The following is a 22,505-nucleotide window of genomic DNA, read 5'->3' on the forward strand; positions in this document are numbered from 1 at the left end:
TCCACAGCACCGTACAGTGTGCGCACATGTTCAGTCACACGACTGGACGTGTCCACAGTCTCCACGACAGGTGTGCGCCAGGTGCACAGTCTCACTACAGTGTGCGCCCTGCCGCGGACCAATGCGCTCGCTGACACGCTGAAAGACTCATGCGCGCCTGCATACGAGTTACGCATACAGACACGTGCAGTCATACGCGTGTAGGCGCTTACAGGCTTGGGAGTGCCCTTGCACACTCACACACGCGTGGTGCTTCAGAAGACAGCATTGGTTAGCCAGAAGATTAGCCATTAGCTGCTTCTTTAAGGTCTGCATGCTGATGACCCTCTTGGGGCTTTTGTGAAGATTCAAATTTGCACATTTTAATCTTGCAAAAACATGTTTAGTTTTGTGTTTTCCATTCCTCATTCTTGTATTTAATTAACCAGGCTCTTTGTACGTCCCGATCCGAGTATTCTTTGAGGACCAGATCCATTGTGAATTATCTTTGGATCATGCTGTAGTTTGTGTTGCCCGTGTGTGTGTGTGTGTGTATGTGTGAGTGTGCGCATGTGTGTATGTGTGCACATTACATGTATGCAAAAGGACACTTTACGGCAAGGTTAGAACGTAGAAGAACATCACTCTAGCTAAAGTGCTGTACCCTTAGTCTCCTTCTTGAGCCTATCATGGCATTTAATGTTAGGTTTTTACATTGCAGAACATTCCAATAACATAACGTTGTAGTTCCAGCTGTAAATGGGAGGACTCAATACAAAAAACAGCTGTTTCTGTAAAATGGTAAAAAATGTCCAGTATGCATGTAAAATACCATGAAATAAAAGTTGATTGACTGTTCTTTTGTTTCATATTCATCTTTTGTTCTCAAATATCGAATCCAGCTGATATGGGTGGCTGTGTAGTAGGCCTATAATGGGTAAGGGACTGGTTTTGTAACTTAAAGGTCACAGGTTCGATTCATGGGTTTAGACACTGTCGTTGTACCCCTGAAAAGAAACCTTCTGTTAATGTTCTTTTGTGTGTACCAATGTGTTTCACCGTGTGTTTGCTCTGTGTATATGCAGCTGTGTAGTGGGTGCAGTGTAAATGCTGTGTGATAAGATGTGGAAGTCGCTCAGGCTGATTGCCAGTACTGTATGATTTATGCAGTCAGCTCTGACTGATAGACTGGTCCCTGCTCTTTGCCTGGCCGTTGTGAAAGTAACTGTGGGTGAGAGCATCCGCTGAACGCTTGAATCTGCGTGTAAACGCAATGCCACACGACACAGGAGGGTAGCTGAGTTCTCGGCTTTCAGAACGCGGCAATTGGTAACGTGTAGCACCCGCCCACCGACCTGTACCTTTCTCAGGAAATTAAAATGAAGAATTCTTTGAGGACCAGATCCACTGTGAATGAACTTTGTGTGTGTGTGTGTGTGTGGGGATGCGTGTGTGTATATGCTGTGATGTGTGTGTTGTGTGTGTGTGTGTGTGTGTGCGCTTGTCTGTGCGCATGTGTGTGTGTGCGTGTGCATGTGTGTGTGTGTGTGCTTGTCTGTGCGCATGTGTGTGTGTGTGTGTGTGTGTGTGCATATGCGCGTGCGTGTTCGCCTGTGTGTATGTGTGTGCGTGTGTGTGTGCAGGTGTGCGTGTGCGCGTGTGTGCATGTGTGTGTGTGTGTGTGTGTGTGTGCTTTGCGCATGTGTGTGCGTGTGTGTGTGCAGGTGTGCGTGTGTGTGTGTGCATGTGCATGTGTGTGTGTGCGCGTGTGTGCATGTGCGTATGTGTGTGTGTGTGAATTCTCAGCATTCAGAAAGCTGCGACCAGCAATGCGTAGCTTCCGCCAACCCAGCCTATGCTGTACTCAGCTCCCCATCATTCACCTGTCCACTTAGACCAAAGGACATTCGAACAGTAAAAGTGTCCGCTCCACACCATTCACTGTATTTCACTTCATTTCCTTATTTATGTAGGCGTCTGGTTCCTCGGTTACAAGCGTGACAGGAAATTAAAGACTGCAGACCTTGATGCAACAGGAGGAAATGGGTTCTCCCCCTATGCCCCTGTCCACGAGTGCAGGGGACCGTGTCAAACCCGCCCTCTTGGCAAGCGCTTCATTATCTTCAGCTTTTTGCGTCGGTCACAAATTGAATCTATTTATTTTCTTCTTCTTCTGTTTTTTTTTTTTTTTTTCCTGGCCTGTTTCTGGGTCACTGGCAGGGTGCATGGAGAGCAGCAGTTACTGGGCTGAATTATTGATGGAGACCGGGTGTGCCGTAGTTTGCCAAATGCCTGCAAGCGATCCGCCGACCCCCCACCCCCCACACCCCTCCGCTTGTCCTGTACCCTTTGTAAGTGGCTGTGGTCAGTGTGGAGAGAAACGGTGCGTTTGGCTCCAGGAGCTGAGCAGTTACAGGCTGCTGTTGCCAGTCCGCTGTTTGGCAAGTGTCCTGTAACGGAATTCCGTTCTAGAACCTGTATTTTCAACAGGATCCGAAGAGGTTCTAGATGTTCTAGAACCCAGGCCTGTTTCGTTATTTCACTCTGTGTCCATATGGCAGGTGCTTTTATCCAGTTTGACTTCATAAAACAAATTACTTAAGGGACAGCTCACATTCTGTGGGTTTTTAAAATATTATTTTAGTTTTTGTGTGTGTTTCTCACAACCAGCTTGCTTTACAATCACTGGTAATGAGGCAGTCAGGAGTTTGTGTTCTGAAGCAAGAAAAACAAAACTTAGAGGCTGTAAAAATGAACAGCTGTTTTTTTTATTTTAAAGCATTTATTCGTAACTTTAATGCCAGAATCGGGTCTGCTGTTAAAGTGTTGAACTGCTGTGTCAGTCTATAACTTATGGGGAACGTTCCAGAACAGATGTCTATTCAGAGGCGTAGAAGCGAGGCATATATGGAGACCCTTCTAGAACACACGTTTGTTCTGCGAGTCGGTGCGGTTTGTGGGAATGATTTTAGAACGCGTGTTTGTTCTGAGGGAAAGGGGTGAGGCATCGGAAAGATCCGAGAACACACGCGGGGTGAAGTTGGAGCTTTTCGCCGTCCTCACCAGTCCCAGATGCTCGGTCTTCCCTCAGTCACGGCAGCCAGATGTTTTCCCATCAAGCCCCTCTCTCTGCTCTCCGGACCCCGCCAGTGGCGGATCTCGGCTGCCGGCCAGATCGAGCGCATCGAACGCTAACAGCCAGGCTCGCTCTCAGGGCTGGATATGTCTGATCAGTGCCAGGGCCCTGATAAGAGCTCTGCGGCCAGGCTGTCTGCGTGCATCGAGCGGGGCCTTGTGCTAATCCTCCTTCTGCTGCTTATTATGACTGTGCCGTCCCTAATGGCATTGATCTGTTCCCCCAAGTCTTTGGTGCAGTGGTACTAAGGGCTGATCTGAGCTGGGGCGGGAATGTGTAAAGATGGAGGCAGAGTGTGTGTGTGCAGTGTGTGCCTGAGTGTGTGTGCGTGCATGTGTGTGTCTGTGCGTGTGTGTGTTTTTCTGTGTGTGTGTGTGTGTGTGTGTGTGTGTGTGTGTGTGTGGATGAGTCAGTGCGGACAGGTCTGTACTGGCGTGGGAGTGGAGGGGAGAGACGGGAAGACGAGGAATGAGGAAGTCACACACACACACACACACACATATACACAGACACAGCTGTCTCCAGGTCTGAACCACACACACTTGCACACATACACATACATACACACACACACACACACACACCACATGTAGGAAACAGGAAGTAATAAAGCCATTCCTTCCTGTACCAGCACTGCTTGGTTTGGTCCCATTTCACACTAAATGCATTAATGCACACACTGATAAGACTAACATAACCACTTAACTTTTATTTGCTTATTTGCTTTAATTATTTTTACTTTTTTTGTTGTACTTGTTTAATTGAATTGAGAAAATCCTCTTTGCTATATTCAACCTTAAGATATTATCAACAAAACTAATTTAAAAGGATTTTTTGTCAATTTTATTTGTGTTTTTTTTTTTTTTTTACATCTAATACACATGTGAATGTGACATTGTGGCAGTTATCATGTTTGAATATGACAGTGTTGCAGTTATGTGTAAATGTGACAGTGTGGCAGTTATCATGTTTGAATATGACAGTGTTGCAGTTATGTGGCAGTGTGGCAGTTATGTTTGAATATGACAGTGTTGCAGTTATGTGTAAATGTGACAGTGTGGCAGTTATCATGTTTGAATATGACAGTGTTGCAGTTATGTGTAAATGTGACAGTGTGGCAGTTATCATGTTTGAATATGACAGTGTGGCAGTTATGTGTAAATGTGACAGTGTGGCAGTTATCATGTGTAAACATGGCAGTTGTGTGTAAATGTGACAGTGTGGCAGTTATCATGTGTGAACATGGCAGTGTGGCAGTTATCATGCTTCAGTATGACACTGTGGCAGTTATCATGTATGAATGTGACAGTGTGGCAGTTGTCATGTGTGAATGTGAGTGTGACCCTCACACTCGTGTGAATTTGAGGATGTGGCGTGAGGATGTGACGTGGCGGGCGTGACGCTGACAGGCCCCGCTCTCTGTGTCCCAGTTGCCCTGGGGCGGAACCACTCTCTGAAGCGGGACAAGCCCAAATGGAAGAGCGACTACCCCATGACGGACGGGCAGCTGCGGAGCAAGCGCGATGAATTCTGGGACACGGCGCCCGCCTTCGAGGGCCGCAAGGAGATCTGGGATGCGCTCAAGGCCGCCGCCCACGCCTTCGAGAGCAACGACCACGAGCTGGCGCAGGCCATCCTGGACGGGGCCAGCATAACCCTCCCGCACGGTAGGGAGGGGTCCCGCCCCGCGGTCCTTCTCTTCATCCCTCTCTCTCTTCATCTATCTTTATCTCCCTCTCTCTCTCTCTTTCACACACACACACGCTCTTTATCTTTATCTCTTTCTCTCACACACACCCACACACACACACTCTCACACACACACACACACACTCTCACACACACACACACACACACACACACACACACACACACACACACACACACACTCTCTCACACACACACACACACCCACACACACACTCTCTCTCACACACACACACACACACACACACACACTCTCTCTCACACACACACACACACACACACACTCTCTCTCACACACACACACTCTTTATCTCTGTCTTTATCTCTTTCTCTCACACACACACACGCACACACACTCTTTCTCTCACACACACGCACACACACTGTTTCTCTCTCACAAACAATCTCTCTTTTTCTCTCTTTCTCTCTCACGCACAATTTCTCTTTCTGTTTTTCTCTCTCTTTCTCTCTGTCTCACACACACACATGCACCCTGTATCTTTCTCTGTCTCACACACACACTCTCTCACACACACACACACACTCTCTCACATACACACACTGCAAATAGATCAAATTGCCTTTATCTGTCCTTGTGGAGACAGGGGCCTTCAGGAAGGAGTCAGGGAGGGGAGGAGGGGACGTGAATAGATAAATAAACCAATCAGCTCTGACCATCATAAAACTACTGCTGGGGGGAGAAGCTTGGGGCTGGGGGGGGGAGGGGTGGGAAGTATGAGAGGGAGAGAAGGAAGCAGATATGTATAAAAACGGAGAGGGATGGTGGGAAATGGGGAGGCTGAGAAGGACGGAGGTAGAAACAAATGATAGAATGGGAGAGAGCAAGATGAAAAGCTGAGAGCATGAATTAGAGGAAGGCAAAGGTTGGAGAGAGGGAGAGCGACAGAGACTGAATTGTGGAAGGGAGTAAGGGAGCACTAAAAATGCATTGCAGATGTGTGTGTGTGTGTGTGTGTGTGTGTGTGTGAGTGAGTGTCTGTCTGTCTGTCTTCCCATCTGTCCATTTGCTTGTCTGCCTATCAGTCTGCCTGTCTGTCCGTCTACCTATCTGCCTATCAGTCTGCCTGTCCGTCTGTCTGTCTCCCTGCCTGTCTGCCTCCTTACCTATCTGCCTGTCTGTCTTTCTGTCTGTCTGCCCTCCCGAGCTGCCATTACCCATATTGTGCGATGCTTGTGACCGGGGTAATTAGCCCTGCTGTACACCCCTGGAGCCTGAGGTAAGAAGCGGACCAATCCCCCCCCCCCCCCCCGCCGCTGTGGGTGGGCGGGACCGCAGGACGAGGCCAGGCTGCTGCTCACTGTCAGCGCTCTGTCACTGGCCATTTCGGTCTGCCAGGTGCTGATTTATCAGGGCTGCAAAGGGCAGCGTTGCTTTGGTAACAGGCTTCCTCCCTGCGGCCCTGCACCGTCGGGGCGAGTGGGGTAGCATAGAGGTTAGAGTGCTGGGCTTGCCTGAAATGTAATGTAGTTGTAAAATGACGGCCCGACAACAGCTGCTCTGTGTTTCCGGCTGTTATGGGGTCCCGTTCCTGGACGCGGTCTCACAGTCCTGATACAGTAAATCAGGGTTGAGCGAGTACAGCCGGGGTTGCTGGTGGAGTTGGCCCTCACTGACTCTGCCAAAAAAGGGTTACCATTTACCATGCACAATATATATACTGTGTGTGTGTGTAACTGGTTTTGGTTGTGTGTGTATACGATATTGCTGTGTGTGAGTTTTCTGGAGATTGTGTTGATGTAACTGCTGTGAAAGGTCTGGCATGGTTGAAAGTTCTTACCAGGTGCAAAACCGCTTTCTCACACCCTCAGCTGCCCCACTGTCAGCCACATACTAGTTTATTCACCTTTGTTTCTGTCTGTTCAGTGTCATACTGAGAGTGTCCGTCCATGGAGCCGCTCTATCTCTCTCACCCGCTGCGATAGATCACCCTCTGGCAGGAGCGCGACCTCAGTTAGCCCTGTCCCTGCGCCGTCGTTCGCCCCGGCGGGGGACGGCACTGCAGCTCTCCTCGGTAATGATCAGCCATTTTGGCTCAGGGAGCGTGACATCCAATTAGCGCAGCTATTTCCCGGCGCCTTCTTTCTTCTCCCAGCCTGCTCGCACAACGATCGCGCAGCCCCCCCTGCTACCTTCCCGAAAAGACGGCTGTCGGCGTTTCCCGAGAGCCGAACCCGCTCAGGGATTGGCGGACGAGGCGGACTAGGAGAGAGCCCCTCCGCTGCTCAGCGGCTGTGGTCCGTGACACCGCCTGCCGCCGGAAGAAATGAACGCGGCGTGCGGCCGTGCGTGGCTAATGGCTAATTAAGCGCTCACAGTCGCAAATCAGAAAATATCTGCGGTACCGGGGTCTCTACGATCCCGTCTACCCCAGTTCTGTCATCTTGTGCATTTTGCACCGATCTGAGAGTATTTGACGTGCAATCACATCGAATACGTGAAAAATGTTACCCTCGCAGCCTCCTTCCCAGGCACTCGCGACAAACATGCCCTCAGGAGGACAGAAGCAGTTAGGCTGGGAGATAATGGGATGATGTGTCACCGTGGGAGCCGCCCAAACTGCGAGATGGATCAGAGGTCAGACACTTAAGTTCATAACAAAAGCCTGTCTCCGTATCGCTGGGAACAAAAAAACATGGAAACAAAAACATAGGAATGAAATTAACGGTCGTGGCCGGGTAATTAAAATACATCACCGTGGTAACGGGCAAACGGTATTGGCGAGAAACAGTATAACCATGGTGTTGTGGAACACCAGAGCAAACTGTAGGAAAACGCAGCTAAATCCCCAGACTACTAATGGTGATTATTGGCTAATTGCTTTGTTTTCTAACCTGAGGATTTCTGTCTTAGTGGCCTTTTACGCTGGAACTATCGATATTTGTCCTTCAACGCTGTAGAAGAATGAAGGTGTGGTGTAGGCTACTGTCCCCGTGAGCAAACGCAACAACATTTACAGTTGACGTTTAGAGGGATGGAAATCTCGGTTGAGACATAAACGGACTTGGTTAACCCCAGTATAGCAAAGGTTTAATCAGAACGTAGCCTGGCAATGTCCGGGGAAAATCTGAGCTATATTGGGGTTAACATAGCCTGTTTAACCCCAATATAGTCAGCTGGAAAACTTTCACTTTTCACCATTGCGTTTCACTTTTCATCGCAAAAAGTGTTCACTGGGGTTTGGCTTCTGGGGTCAGGGTGGGCTATGTGTCACCATGTGGAGTTTTAAAAACCACTCAGTCATGGCTTTCAGATGTTATTCACACCTCAGGTGAGCAGGGAGAGAGAGTGGTAGGACGTTGGCTCCTCCTGGAGTTTGCCAACATGTATAACATAAAAGGAACAAGAGGAAGAAAAAAAAACAGAAAAGCAAGTCACTGAAGAAAAAAAACTGTAGAAACATTTGCTAACTTGTTGGGGATTTAAAAATAGATGCAGTTTTGATCTTCTCCTAGGTGACTTGGAGTGTCATATTCATCTTTTTTTTTTTTTAAATGTAAGAAAGCCATTTCCCCTTCATCAGCATTTCTCATTTGCTGTGATTCCCATGCCATTTAAACTGAAAAAAGTTAACCTTTCTCAGGCAGAAATTCGTACGTACTTTTAAAAAGATGCAGTCATTTGGGGTCCTGTTTAAAGCTGTGGTGGTCTTATGAGCAAGATAATCCCGCAATCTCTCCCCAACCCCCCCCCAGGATTTCACTCGGTTTGTGTGGTCAGAATGACCTGTTGCCGGAGAAACCCCCCCTTTTTCAAAGGCCCATTTACCAGGACTCGACCATGTCCTGCGAATTCCTGTAATCCAGCTGTAGAGCATCTCGACTCAGAATGAGAATGAAAACCTGGCTGTGGGGGAAGATGGGGTTTGGGGGGGGGGGTCTAAATCATATCTGAAAGAGAAAAATGACTACAGCTTTACCGGAGCCAGGTGAATTTCAGAACAAGCTTGCAGGAAGACGTGGCCGCTGCATGAAATGAAATGTTCCACCGTCTCTGACGTAGACAGCGCTTTGAGAGAGAGATCGCATGTGTGGGTCCTGAGGTCGGGGGGCAGGAGGCTTTTTGAAGGCTAGTTTTCAGAAATAGGTCAAATTCAATTCACTCCTCTGTACTGTGGAAGGATGCATCATTATCAAGTCCCAGCATGCTTTGTGGTCGTATAGGAAATAGACCAGAGGACAGGCGACAACGAGAGCTGACCGTGAAAACTCCGCTGTTAGAGTCGATAAGGGGAAGGTCACCGTGTTCAAGGTGCCCTTTGATCTGCGCCGACGCTCAGATGGTGGCAGGAAGCACAGGCCACGTGATGCTGCAATTTCCTGTGGCGAAAATAGCATTGTTTATGACAGCGCATTTTCTACTCTAAGTGCGTTTGTTTGTGCGCTTGCACGGTGCGAAACTGTCAAGTGCGGCTCGGTGAACCGGTACTCTTCCTGAAAGCTGCGAGTCTCAGCAGAGTCTTAAAGACCCGATGAAATGAGAGAATTCTCAAAGCAGTCCATGCCACCCCGAAAATAATTCTGAAGGTTAGCTGCGATTCTAAAAAAAAAAACACCTTGTAGACAATTGGCCATATATCGTATAAGGGGGGTGAACAGCGGAGGTGCGTTCTGTTGGAGAGAGTTTAATTCCCAGAGCCCTGAAACAGGTTTTATAACGCTCTCCCTCCACCCACATATTTGTTTTTTTGGCAGTTGTCTGCAGTCGGCGAGCAGTTCCTCCGCCCGTTAATCTGTGAATTGTTCCAAGTCCGTTGGGTGTAACGTGCGTGCTGTTGTGCTCGGAGAATAACGGCTTCGGCGAGAAGCTGAGTATTAGTCATTTTTTATTATTTGAGGAGTGTGGAAACGTTTTTTATTGTGAATTTTTAGAAATGCTTCCACAGAGACTTCGCAGATCAGTGTCAAGTCCTCCTCTGTTTATAGGACTGTTACTGTGGGGCCTGTTTCAAATGAACTGGCAAGTACTGATCTACCTGGGCTCTGCAAGCAGTCACTTCATGTAGTAGGCCTCAGTCTGCCCCTTGCATGGTAATGACAGCTCTCTAGCAGTGTAGTATAATAGTAAAGGAACTAATCTTGTAACTGAAAGGTTGCAGGTTTGATTCCCAGGTGGGACATTACCGCTCTGGAAAAATGCCCTTAATGCAGGGCTGTCCAATCTTATCCAAAAAGGGCCAGTGTGGGTGCAGGTTTTTGCTTCAACCCAACACTAAGACACCTGATTCAGCGAATTAACTAATCATGGTTTCAATCAAGTAGAATCATGTGTCTTATTGCTGGGCTAAAATAAAAACCTGCACCCACGCCGGCCCTTTTCGGTTGTGTAATGTATAATGACTACTGACAAGTATAATGACTACTGACAAATCTACTTACAGAAGCTGGTGGCATGCTGGGTAATGTAGTTCCATTGTTCTGTGGATGATAGCTTGTAATGTGTTGATAATGTGAAGTGCTTTTTGCTGTGCATGAAAGGTCATTTGAGAGGTGAGTATCTCTAATCTGTCTCCCAGTAAACTAATAATACAATTTTGTGAATGCTGCATTTTTTTTCTACCACGAGTGAAAGTTCCTCCATTATTTTATCTTAGCTCTTATTGAGTCTGAGGTGCCTTTTAAGGTCCAAATTTAAGGATTTAAAATCTTTACAGTAGTGACATCACTCATGGGAGTGTGAAGCCTTGTAAAGCTCAAAATGTAAGGAGTTTCCATATGATATGCACCAGTCACTATCTTGTTGTGGGAGAAAGTCATTTTAATTGGGTCACCCTAACATATGAGTGATCGAAAGCTCACTATAACTCTGCTTTCATAGGTAAATGTAGGTGTTTTCCAGGCTTGCGCGGATGGTGTTGGTCTGAAATAGAGGCGGTGAACCCGGGTCCGTACAGGACTGCCTAACCTTTGCCTTCGTGGACAAGCATGAAGTGGAATTTCCCCTTCATGCAGATGCATATTAAACTGTAGATCATACTACCGAGCTACTGACATGAGTTAAGATATTTCCAATGTGTGTGAAAATGACATTAAGCACGAATTAACCCTGTCTGATGACTATCAGCCAGGAGGTGAGCCCTCAAGTGCTTAACGCTCCCATACATGTGGATGTGTGCATCTTTGTGTGTGTGTGTGTGTGGATGCATGCATCTTCCTGTGTGTGTGTCTGTGCTGATGTGTATTTGTGCATGTATGTAGGCACATGTCTACTGTATGTATGTATATGTGTTTGCAGATGGATAAGTGGCGGTCTGAAGGAGAGAGTACATACAGCACCAGCACTGTTTTTTGGGGTCTTTGCTCAGTAAGGCTGGAAGACTTCGGGGGAGGGACTTCGTTTCTGCAGCTCAACCTATCAGAGAGAGCCAGACCGAAGTTCCTGCAGGTTAACAAAGCAATGTCACGCACTGCCATTGGGACGTCCAGGTTGATTGACAGGCTTCTTCACCTGGCTGTCACACGCTGCGGAGCGGGGGCGGGGCTAACGCCTGTCTCCGCTGCTGCCTGATCTTCCCGTCACTGCCGTCCCACAGGAAGTAGCCGGAGTCCGTGAGCTGGCTGCCCGCAGACCGTGACGCTCGACAATCCAGTTAAAAAGCGCTTTTATTTCAGCTTTCCCCTGACGCCAGAGCTGGCTGGTGACGCGCAGCTGAACTTTATTCGGCTCCGATCCTACGAGTCCCGTGAAGATAACGCATCTTTCCCATCTTCTTTGAAGTTGCGGAACTGCAGTAGATGCTGGTGAATTTCACGCTTTTTTCCCAGTTTGGTTTAACATTTTGAAGAGGTTTTTTTGGAATGTTTTTTTTTTTGTTTGTTTTTTTTTTCTGAATTATAAGCCGTTGTTCTAAAACTCTGAAACTTTTATAACTTTGTTCTCAATAACCAGTAGTGATTGTGACATCAGCATTAGAATGTTCAGTTCAGAACATTCCACTCACATGTGTGTGACCTCACAGCTTAAAGGGTTGAGCACAGCCCCAAGAGGAAGTGGGAGCGCTAACCCGCGCGCTGCGGGCTGTTCCCCCTCTGGGCGCCAGAATGGGGTCGGTCCCGGGTGTAGTCGCCTTTCAGTCTCTCTGTCATATGGACGTATGTTGTTTTTATGTGATGACCTTGGCTTCGTGCAGCGTTAAATAAAGGGGCCTCTGTCTCTCTCTCTCTCTGTCTTTCTGTGCGAAGTTTGCATGGGATTCCGCATGGGTTTCCTCCCACAGACCAGAGACATGCAGGTTAGGCTAATAGAAGAGTCTAAATTGCCTGTAGGTATAAGGTTAGTGAGCGAATGGTGTGTATGCCTTGTGATGGAGTGGTGACCTGTACAGGGTGTAGTCCTGTCTCGTGCCCAATGCATGCTGGGATTGGCTCCAGCCCCCCTGTGACCCTGACCAGAAATGAGCAATAATGGAAGATATTGGATAGTTGGATAATGGTTAGATAATGGTGGCTGGATGTATTTACTTGTCCTTGCGTAACATTTCAGCTTTTCTGTGTGAGGTTATCTAAGTGGGTTATCCCAGCAATGCTTTCATTCCACGAGTAACAGCCCGGATCTTCACTGCGTTTTAGTGTCTGGAGCGTGACGGTGCCACCAGTGCACTTTTTCCCATTTTCCCGCACTCACTGTCCTATTTCGTAGAAATCTTCCATTAAGAGCAGATATAGGCAAGTAGGTGTTGCATAAACTGTAATATTTATGAGTATTTATAGCCTTGAGGCCTTTAAATTAAGAGCCCATTCTGCCATTTAAGTGTTCAGAGCCGCAAACGAAGCACTGCTCTCCTCTCACCAACTACCACAGTTCGTTCGGCCGGAAGTATTACAACAATAAAAACACTTGTCACTGAATTGTTTTTGAGACCCTGCTCGCCATTTTAAGTCACAATTGACCTTTTCAATGCATTAATGACCACAATCTCACACAGAAGACAAACTGTCGGACCGGTACCATATGACATGTAATGGTTGAGTATAAATCTCACACTGTCTCTCTGTCTCTGTCTCTCTCTGGGGTTTGTCTATGTCTCTTTTAACAGGGGTAATAGTCTGCAGCTATGCAGTCTATAGTTTTAGGCTCTTACGGTTATAATTCTTCTTTTATATATCCTGTAAAAAGCTAACTTTGTGTGTACTGAAGGTACCTCTGTGTGGCCTAATGTTAGCTGCCTCAGATGGGTTATCATGAGGCAGTTCTAGGTCTGGGGTTATTGTGTTTTATGTCCGTGTGTATGCACTTTGCTTTTCCCACTTCCTGGATTTGTGCCTCTGGCTGGCTTATAGCATTAATTATGTGTGATAATGATGTTTGGAGAAAGGGCTTGTTCATTGGCTGGCAGATAAGCTGCGTGTGTGTGTGTGTGTGTGTGTGTGTATGTGTGTGTGCTTTATTAATGCACTTGTGTGTACACGCTGAGGGCTCCAGCAGTTTGTGTGTGTGTGAGTGCGTACATGTGTGTATGTGTTTGTGAGTGTGATATGTGTGTGTGTGTATCAGTATGATGTGTGTTTGTGTGTGCATGATTATGATGTGTGTGTGTGTGTGTGAGTATGAGGTGTGTGAGTGCGTATGTGTGTGAGTTTGAGGTGTGTGAGTGCGTGTGTGTGTGAGTATGAGGTGTGTGAGTGCGTGTGTGTGTGAGTATGAGGTGTGTGAGTGTGTGTGTGTGTGTGTATGATGTGTGTTTGTGTGTGTGTGAGTATGAGGTGTGTGAGTGCGTGTGTGCGTGAGTATGAGGTGTGTGAGTGTGTGTGTATGAGGTGTGTGAGTGTGTGTGTGCGTGAGTATGAGGTGTGTGAGTGTGTGTGTGTGTGTGTGTGTGAGTATGAGGTGTGTAAGTGCGTGTGTGTATGTGTGTGTGTGAGTATGAGGTGTGTGAGTGCGTGTGTGTGTGTGTGTGTGTGTGCGTGAGTATGAGGTGTGTAAGTGCGTGTGTGTGTGTGTGCGTGAGTAAGAGGTGTGTGAGTGTGTGTGTGTGAGTATGAGGTGTGTGAGTGTGTGTGTGTGTGCGTGAGTATGAGGTGTGTGAGTGCGTGTGTGTGTGTGTGCGTGAGTAAGAGGTGTGTGAGTGTGTGTGTGTGTGAGTATGAGATGTGTGAGTGTGTGTGTGTGCGTGAGTATAAGGTGTGTGAATGCGTGTGCACTGGCGTGCATTTGTAACCTGTAGGCAAGCACCCCAAACCTGATCCCAACAACAGCCCCCAGGTCCCTGACAGACACCTCCAGTGCTTACTGGTGAATCATTAAAGCTATTTATAGTGTGAAATATTATTCCGTGCGCCTGCAGACACCATGAAATTACTTAAACTGAGCCCCCAACCTGGGAGAGGAGAGGAGAGGGAGCGCGAGGGGAGGAACTAACGCAGTAACAGTGACAGCGGGCTTCTCCTCTCTCAGGGCTGTGTGCGCTTCCTCCCGCTCATTAGCAGGTGCGACCGGCGCCAGCTCCTGACAGCGCCAGATACGCCGGGCTCTTCACCGTCACACAGAAGAGAGGAGGGAGAAACAGCCTCTCTCCTCAAACATTCGGCACGGTGTTTTCTAAAAATGCGCCTTTAAATTGATGCGGAGGCTGTCTCCCAATATGAAGCTGCACGTAGCTCGTTTTGCTAGTTATTTTCAGCAACTCCCTCCCCACGCATCTCCTGTTCGTCTTGGCTCGATATTACGTCAGGTAAAATTGTCTGACGTTAACGTTCCACATTGCGCTTCTGAAGAGAAAGGTGACAATGATCAATGTATTCATTTTGCTTCCCTCCCGCCAAAAAACAAATAAATTTTAGCATCTTATGTGGCTGCAGCATCCTGCGGTCTTACTGAAATGGCTTCTTTAGTGAAATCTGCGAAAAGCGCAGAGAAAAAACAATTCCTTTAGCTTTCTTTAGCTAACTGACAAATGGAATCCGCAGTCTGCTATTGCCATTGTGAGGTCATGCCTGAAAATGGCAAGTTCCATTACTATGTTTCACTAGTGAATTAATTAATTAATTTATTTATTTATTTATTTATTCATTTATTTATTTATTGTTGTAATCTTTAAATCAGGAGGGTCGCAGTGTCTGCAGGTTTTTGTGGTTTCCTTTCAATCAGCTGCCAGTTAAGGCCTTGAGAAGAAGGTGTGTGGATTCCTTAGCCAGTCAATGACTCAAATGGGCACCCCCAAAAACGAGCAGACCCTGCGGCCCTCCAGGACCGGAGTTCAGCGCCCGTGCTTCAAACGCAGCTGCGTGTAGTGGCGCCCGTGGACTCGCTCGTCTTCCTGTTTTCAAAATCGATGCAAAATAAATCGGACGTGATCTTTACGATGTCGGTTCCCGTGGCCGCCGCGGTGAGTTGCTACGGTGCTAAAATTGTCTTTCCCTCGTCGCCGAGGCCCGTCGTCGCGTAGCGGAGCGGAAAGCGGTTTCATCGATCCCGCGGCCTCGAGGCGCGCGTCTCTCATCTCTCAAAATGACGGCCGAGGGAGGGAGGGAGGGAGGGAGGGAGAGGGAAAAAAAGACCTTGTGTGGAGTGAAACTGCTCCCAGGAACCGATGAATCCTGCCGAGCAAATTACTGCAGGGTTTTGTGAAAGCGATTTCCGCGCTCGTGCGGCAGCAGTAAAAGCCCTGGCCCTGTCTCAGCGCGGCGTCTCGTAGGCCTCTGTCACGCCGGCGCAAGGGCAGGATTAAACCTCCCTCTCTCAGCCTGCCGCATATATTTTTATGGGCCATCGCCATGAACGGCGTTCCGCGCCGTCAGATTTATGAAAGGTTTAAGCCCCCTGTTGCTAATATTGTAGCACTTTCAAGGTGTTTGTCAATGCGGCGGTGGCTTGTTTCCTTTTAAACCGTAGTGACCCTGCGTTCTGTACGAAAACATCAATACACCACTTTCCACAGAAATGTGCTTCTGAGTGTTTTTCATTGAACCAATATCAGCGAAAGAATTCTGTTTATTTTCTTTTTCTCTCCTGCTCAGCTGAAATGAACCGAGCCATTTCTAGTGTCCGTTCAAATTTAACACCGCTGTTTGTGAGTTTCAGGGCATCGGGGATGTCTTTTAAATCCACTCGGTATTCTCTCTGACAGAATGGTCGCCTTGGGGACGATCGGCACCAATGGAAATGATGTTCTGAGGATCAACTAGGGCATGTGACCTCTCTGCTGTTACCGTGCTTCATCAAACGCGCCCCGCTGAACTCCCTCCCCGAACAAGAGAAGAGTTATTTACCTTGGCAGGTGTTTGAAAACATAATCTCAGGTTGTTAAAGAAGACGTGGCAAAGAAGCCAATCTCATGACACAGCTTGTAATAGCAAAAACAAGAATGTAAACATACCTCGGTGCAAGGCAAACAGCGGTGTCAGCCAGGTGTGTACGTAGTCCATTGGGGGGAGGGTCAGAGGTCGGGGGAACAGTCTTCCGTAGAGTGGGAAAGGCTTAACTATAGTTTCAAATGAAGCGAAGGGGGGTACGGTCACTTACATCCAGCCAACAGGCCCCGCTGTAAATGATTCCTGTCATTGGTTGCAGGCAACCAATCGGAATTCAGCTCAGGAAGAGATTCTCCACAGCAGGTTAGCAGAGCAGAAGTTGCATTGGATGATGGGATAGCGCTTTACTGGGGAAAAATTGTCTTACTCCTCTCTCAGCCCTGAAAACCAGTGATTTTTCCAAAGCCAGTAGAGCTTTGCCTTGTTCCTCTGAAAGAGGTTCTGATGACATACGCTTTGCACGTCATGAAAACGGTGTAGAAATCTGTCCTGAAATTCCGTGAATGATTCATTCCTTCACCTTCCTATTTTTAATTGACCTCAGTGGTGGCTCTTGAAATGAGGCAGACTTTTCTGCCATTCTGATGGAAGTGAAAATCATGTGACTTCCAGATGTCAGGAGGACACCGTAGTGATCGGTCAGTCAGTCACAGGAAATGTGCTGTCATGGCAGTCAGTTAGTCAGACAGACAGCATTAATATCCTGGTCTGATGGTCACTCATTCAGACAGACAGCATTAAGATCCTCAGACAGACAGTATTAAGATCCTTGTCTGATGGTCACTCATTCAGACAGACAGCATTGAGATCCTGGTCTGGTGGTCTGTCAGGCAGACAGACAGTATTAAGATCCCGGTCGGTGATCAGTAAGTCAGACAGACAGCATTGAGATCCTGTCGGTGACAGTAAGTCAGACAGACAGCATTGAGATCCTTGTCTGATGGTCACTCATTCAGACAGACAGCATTGAGATCCTGGTCTGGTGGTCTGTCAGTCAGACAGACAGTATTAAGATCCCGGTCTGGTGATCAGTAAGTCAGACAGACAGCATTGAGATCCTTGTCTGATGGTCACTCATTCAGACAGACAGCATTGAGATCCTCAGACAGACAGTATTAAGATCCTTGTCTGATGGTCACTCATTCAGACAGCATTAAGATCCTGGTCTGGTGGTCAGTAAGTCAGACAGACAGCATTAGGATCCTTGTCTCTGGCCTCCTCCTGTAGTCCGTCAGCTTGGAGCGTCTCTTTTTGTCCAGTGCAGTGTTACATTACATTACAGGCATTTAGCAGACGCTCTTTTCCAGAGCGACTTACACAACTTTTACATAGCATTTTACATTGTATCCATTTATACAGCTGGATATATACTGAAGCAATGCAGGTTAAGTACCTTGCTCAAGGGTACAACGGCAGTGTCCTACCCGGGAATCGAACCTGCGACCTTTCGGTTACAAGCCCAGTTCCTTACCCACTGTGCTACACTCCGTCCTGTTAAACGCTCAGTCTTTGGTCAGAACCTCTGAGGCTGAAGGAAGGCTCATATTTCTGTGCTGGCAGAGCTCTTCTTCTTCTGAGATGTTTGAGCAGTTTTCAACATCCAGTATCTTTGTAGCTGGGTCTGTAAAAGCTGGGGTCGCCCGGGTTTGTGATGAGGTAGATTTTATTTTCTTTTTTTTCTGGTGAAAGCATGCTGGAACTTCACACAGTTTGTTATTTCTTTAAAGGGTTCAAACTTCCCGGGTCCCTATGCAGAGTATGGAGCTCACACTTCAGGCATCAGAACGGTTTTCCGACTCAAAAGCTGGGTCCCTTAGGACCTGAAAACAGAAGTGAGCGAGAGAGTTTGTCAAAGTAGGGAGGGTTACACTTTGAAAGCACTGAAAAAGGAATTTTAAAAAAAACTTTGGGGAAAATATTGGCCTTTTTTAGCAAACAAGTAAAGGTGTCTCATGCAAGAAGCGGACTATCTTAGCCACACGGAGTGCGTGGCTGACGTTGTAGAAACTGCTACGTAGAAATCTGCTCCCGAACTGAATCAGTGACCTGCAGTGAAGGTAATATAATTACAGACAGCAGTACAGAAAATCATTTTATTTGTACAACTGGAAAAAGATGCCTGGGTTTTTAGCGGGCTGGAAAAGTATGTGGCGCTTTGATTCATTTAATTTTTTGTCTGTAAGACTGGCCATTTTTCAGAGGCAGATGGGACAGGGCTGCAGGCTCAGAAAATAGCTTTACTAACAGGGTGCTGTGTGAAGAGAATAGAGGACTCATTTTCTTGTAAATGCTCAGTGAAGTTTATTTTTCTCTTCTTTACCTTCAGTTGTTTGTGTCGTTGTGGGCTTGTTTTTGTTTTTGTGTTTGCATTTGTGTGGCTCTTAGTGCAATATGTGCATTTTGCGCATGATGGCCTTAGCTTCATGTAATATCGAATAAAGGGCTTTTAAAAGTCATGTCTCTATTCATTCTGAAGTACTCTCTCTCTCTCTCGCCTTCTCTCTCCCTCCCCCATCTCTCTCTGGTGCACTCTGTTTTTCCATCTGTCTGTCTCTCTGTCTCTCAGTATATCTCTCTCTCAAATTCAAATGGCTTTATTGGCGTGAATGGAAACCAACCATTTTTGCTCTCTCTCTCTCTCTCTCTCTCATTCTCTCTCTCATGGGAAACAGTGTGCATGCAGTCTCATTGTTTCCCTGCTGCAGTCAGGGACACGTTTGTTCATTGTGTGCATCATTTTCGTCTCATGTTCAGCAGAAGATGTGCCAGTTATTCGGAACGTGCCCCTCCCAACCCCCCTTCGCTTCAACCTAACTGGGCATCATCACACAGGGTACTCCCTTTGCTTCAACCTGATTGGGTATCATCACACAGGGTACTCCCTTTGCTTCAACCTGATTGGGTATCATCACACAGGGTACTCCCTTTGCTTCAACCTGATTGGGTATCATCACACAGGGTACCCCCTTTGTTTCAATCTGATTGGGCATCATCACTCAGGGTCCTTGCTTGTCATCATCGTGATTATCATCATTATTGCTGATGAGGTTGACTTTGTTTGTGCTTCCTCCTCCTCCAGGCGCCCTGACGGAGTGCTACGACGAGCTAGGGAACCGCTACCAGCTGCCAGTCTACTGCCTGGCCCCGCCCATCAACATGATCGAGGAGAAGAGCGAGTCGGAGGCCCCCGAGGCGCCGCTGGAGCACCCGGCCGGCTCGGGGCAGGAGTGCCAGCTGCGTCTGCGGCTCTCCACGGGGCGGGACCTGCGGCTGGCCGTGCGCACCGGCGACTCGGTGCGCCACATGAAGCGCCGCCTGCAGGCCGCCGAGGGCGTGGCGCCCGCCGCCCAGCGCTGGTTCTTCTCGGGCCGGCCGCTGGCCGACCGGATGACGCTGGAGGAGCTGAAGATCTCCCGGGACTACGTGGTGCAGGTGATCGTCAGCCAGCCCCCGGCTCCGGCCCAGGCTCCGCCTCCGGCCACGCCCCCGCCCGTGCAGGACCCCACACCTGTGGAAAACTAGCTCGCCCCTCCCCATACACCAGGGGCGGAGTCAACAGGAGAGAAGCTGCTCTCGGAGCATCTTTATGGATATTATTATCGGTGTTATGAGAGCTGCTGAACAGAGGAGGGTGTTCTGCAAGTTTTCATGCCCCCCCCCCACCCCCCCACGGCCGTATGGCCGATGATATCCGGACACGACCTGGACTGCACAGGTAGACTGGGGGGTGAGTCCTTGGGGGGCGTGGCTGAGGAGAAAAGGGCGTGGCCCAGCAGGACTGAGGAATGCCAGGCTCGACAAAGAGAGAAGGACGGCAAGTTATCCGGCTGTCTGGGTTTTTTTAAACTCTACTTTTTGAGAAAACTTCTTTATTTTCTTTTCTTTTTAAAGAAAAAATAACAATAAAATTGTTTGGGGTTGGGGAGGGCAGGAGAGTCAGCTGGGAGGGGGGAGGAAGAAGGGAAGTGGCTTGCTTCCATGGTCGGGGGGGTGTTGGTGGTTGGATATTTTCTCGCGGGAAGGCGAGGGGGGAGTGTTTGTCCCCGTGGGGATTCCGGCAGGTTTTCAGGCCGACGGCGGCCAGCCGCACCGAGCGTCGATCGCACGCAGAAAACAATCAGGAAGTGGGGTTTCTCCGCTATGATGTGTTTCCTCTTTGTGGGGGGGTCATCTGGACTACAGGTCACGCTTGGATTCACTCTTTAACTCACCTGCTGGGTTCTTGCAGGATAAAATGGCTTTGTGAAATCTGAGGGGAAGAATATGCAGAGGTCTACCTAACCCTAGCATCCAGTTTGTCATGAATAAGTATCTAATCCTGTACGATAGACCATCAGGCTCACTGTTTGTCTGTACCTGAATGTAGAAAGCTGGAAGTGGGCTTGGTCATCGTAGGCCTGTCCCCTCAGCCCTTAAAGAATTTATGCTTTCTCTCAAGTGCTTATTTAGGTTTGCACGTGACAAGGTTTCTACAGAACAGTGCTAAGGTAGTCCGCTTCACGTAGTTTTCTTTCTGCAATATTTTATTTTATTGTTTGTGTGTGTGTGTCTGTGTGTGTGTGTGTGTGTGTGTGTGTGTGTGTGAGAGAGAGAGAGAAAGAGACAGAGAGAGAGAAAAGAGTGAGGGAGACAGAGAAAAAGATGCATGCTGTAGTGTGCATAGAGTTGACAGTATACACTAAATGTGCGTGAGGGAGAGATGGTATTTATGCAAGGGGGAATGAAGCTGAACCAGACTGGTACAGGTCATTGCTTTCTGTGTTCAGGGTGTGCAGGTATGCAGGTATGCAGGTACAAGCCATGCTGTGGCAGCACAGGGTTGCTCTACTGCAACTGTAGTCATTCAGGTGGGATGTATCCATTTTAACTCATTCATCCCTGTGCTGTTACAATACTATTCAACAACATTTCTCATTTTCACCAGGACGCCATGTTTTTTCAACAGTAAATAGCTGTATCCACATAACTTCATAGAAATAAAAAAATAAAGGATATTTTCAAATTTTCCAACATGTTGTACTCCACATTTCATCTAATTATTTTACATGTAAATGACTTTATGTATAAAGTGAAAACATAAACATAGCTGCATAGCTTTTTTTTCCTTTTCCCTGTTGATTTTTTTCTCCTGGTTTCTGTTGGATTTTGTATTTTTTTCATGGATTCATGAGAGTAATTGAAGTGATGATGCTATGCTTGTGCCTCGCAAGAGTGGAGTATTAAAGCAGTGAATGCCTGTAGCAATGCGGAGCCCAGAATGATTCCGTTTTTAACAGTTACTTCATCGCTATGGTTATGCCTAGCTTTTTTTTACTGACTTTTTTCTCCCTTTTTAAACTGAATAAACACAAAGTATTAAAGACTTTTTAAGCAACGCCTTTGTGTGTCATTGGAAAACCTCTGTAATTCTTCTGATAAAATCTGAATGTTTTGGCAGAGGTGGGCGGGGGATTGAGGTCAGGGGGCTACCTGAAAGATCTGAGCTGCACCTGTCAGGTTGATCTTCTTTATACAAAGCCACTGGACACAGGGCTGCCGGGTGAAATGTCCTGCCTTGGGACAAAGTTATATTACTATATTATTCCTATATTACCCCCCCCCCCCCCATCTCCAGGGCCAGGGACAATGTAACAATGTACCCAGTTACCTGTAGTGTAATGTATTAGGTGATTATGTATATACAATATCTGTGCCTGTTTGCTCGCATTTCCCAAAGTCCTCCACATAATCAGAGTTTACTGCCATTTGTGTTTGCCTCGTTTTCATTGAAGCTGCAGGATTGGCTAAGCTAGCTGAGTGGCTAACAGGAAGTGCAGTCGTGGAATTCCATTGATGGCTCTCTGTGATGACCTATGGTGTCACCACTGCAGGAAGATTCCTGGGAGAATGATGTCACAGCATTGCACATCTTGACCTTTAGGACCTCATTGAGATAAAACGAAACTGGAATTTCACTGGAGGGGAAGTGAGCTGTCAGAGGGGTTTCAATTATGCCAACCCCTGAATGAGAGGAAGAGCTAGACTTTCGATGGAATTTTTTGGCAAAATTATTTTAACATTTCTGCGAGGCAGGTCATGCACTACGAGAACGGTTGTCATTATTGAAAGTTCTTTATTTAGTTACAGCAAATTTTTTTGTACATCAGTAGGCGAGTAGAGAGTCTAAGTGCCTCATTACTCACAACGTTCTCTGTTCTCGGGGAAATAAAGGTTTTTTTTCATTGTCACCTACCTTCTGAGCTCTTTTCCATGTCATATCTATTCCACACACAGCAGAAAAAAAACCTTTGGTTTATACTATTTATTTGTATTCAGATTTTTAAAAATGGGGCGACATAGCTCAGGAGGTAAGACCGAGTGTTTAGCAGTTGGAGGGTTGCTGGTTCAAACCCTGCCCTGGGTGTGTCAAAGTGTC

General features: G+C 47.4%; 1 protein-coding gene across 7 annotated transcripts in view; it reads left to right on the forward strand.

Moving 5' to 3' along the window:
* LOC135263674 (ubiquitin domain-containing protein 2) overlaps positions 1–21,464 on the forward strand; it is a 31,240-nt gene extending 9,776 nt beyond the window's left edge. The window contains exons 2-4 of one of the 7 annotated variants that reach the window (XM_064351971.1): positions 4,546–4,782; positions 18,845–18,965; positions 19,170–21,464. In XM_064351971.1, coding sequence (XP_064208041.1) covers positions 4,546–4,782; positions 18,845–18,965; positions 19,170–19,701 — 890 coding nt within the window. In that variant the 3' untranslated portion in view covers positions 19,702–21,464. The remainder of the gene's footprint in view (positions 1–4,545; positions 4,783–18,844; positions 18,966–19,169) is intronic. The other 6 variants (XM_064351974.1, XM_064351972.1, XM_064351975.1 and 3 more) reach the window with 6 other exon arrangements.
* Positions 21,465–22,505: the final 1,041 nt, after the last annotated feature.

This window comes from Anguilla rostrata, chromosome 9 (assembly GCF_018555375.3).
Source record: "Anguilla rostrata isolate EN2019 chromosome 9, ASM1855537v3, whole genome shotgun sequence".
Classification (NCBI taxonomy): Eukaryota; Metazoa; Chordata; class Actinopteri; order Anguilliformes; family Anguillidae; genus Anguilla; species Anguilla rostrata.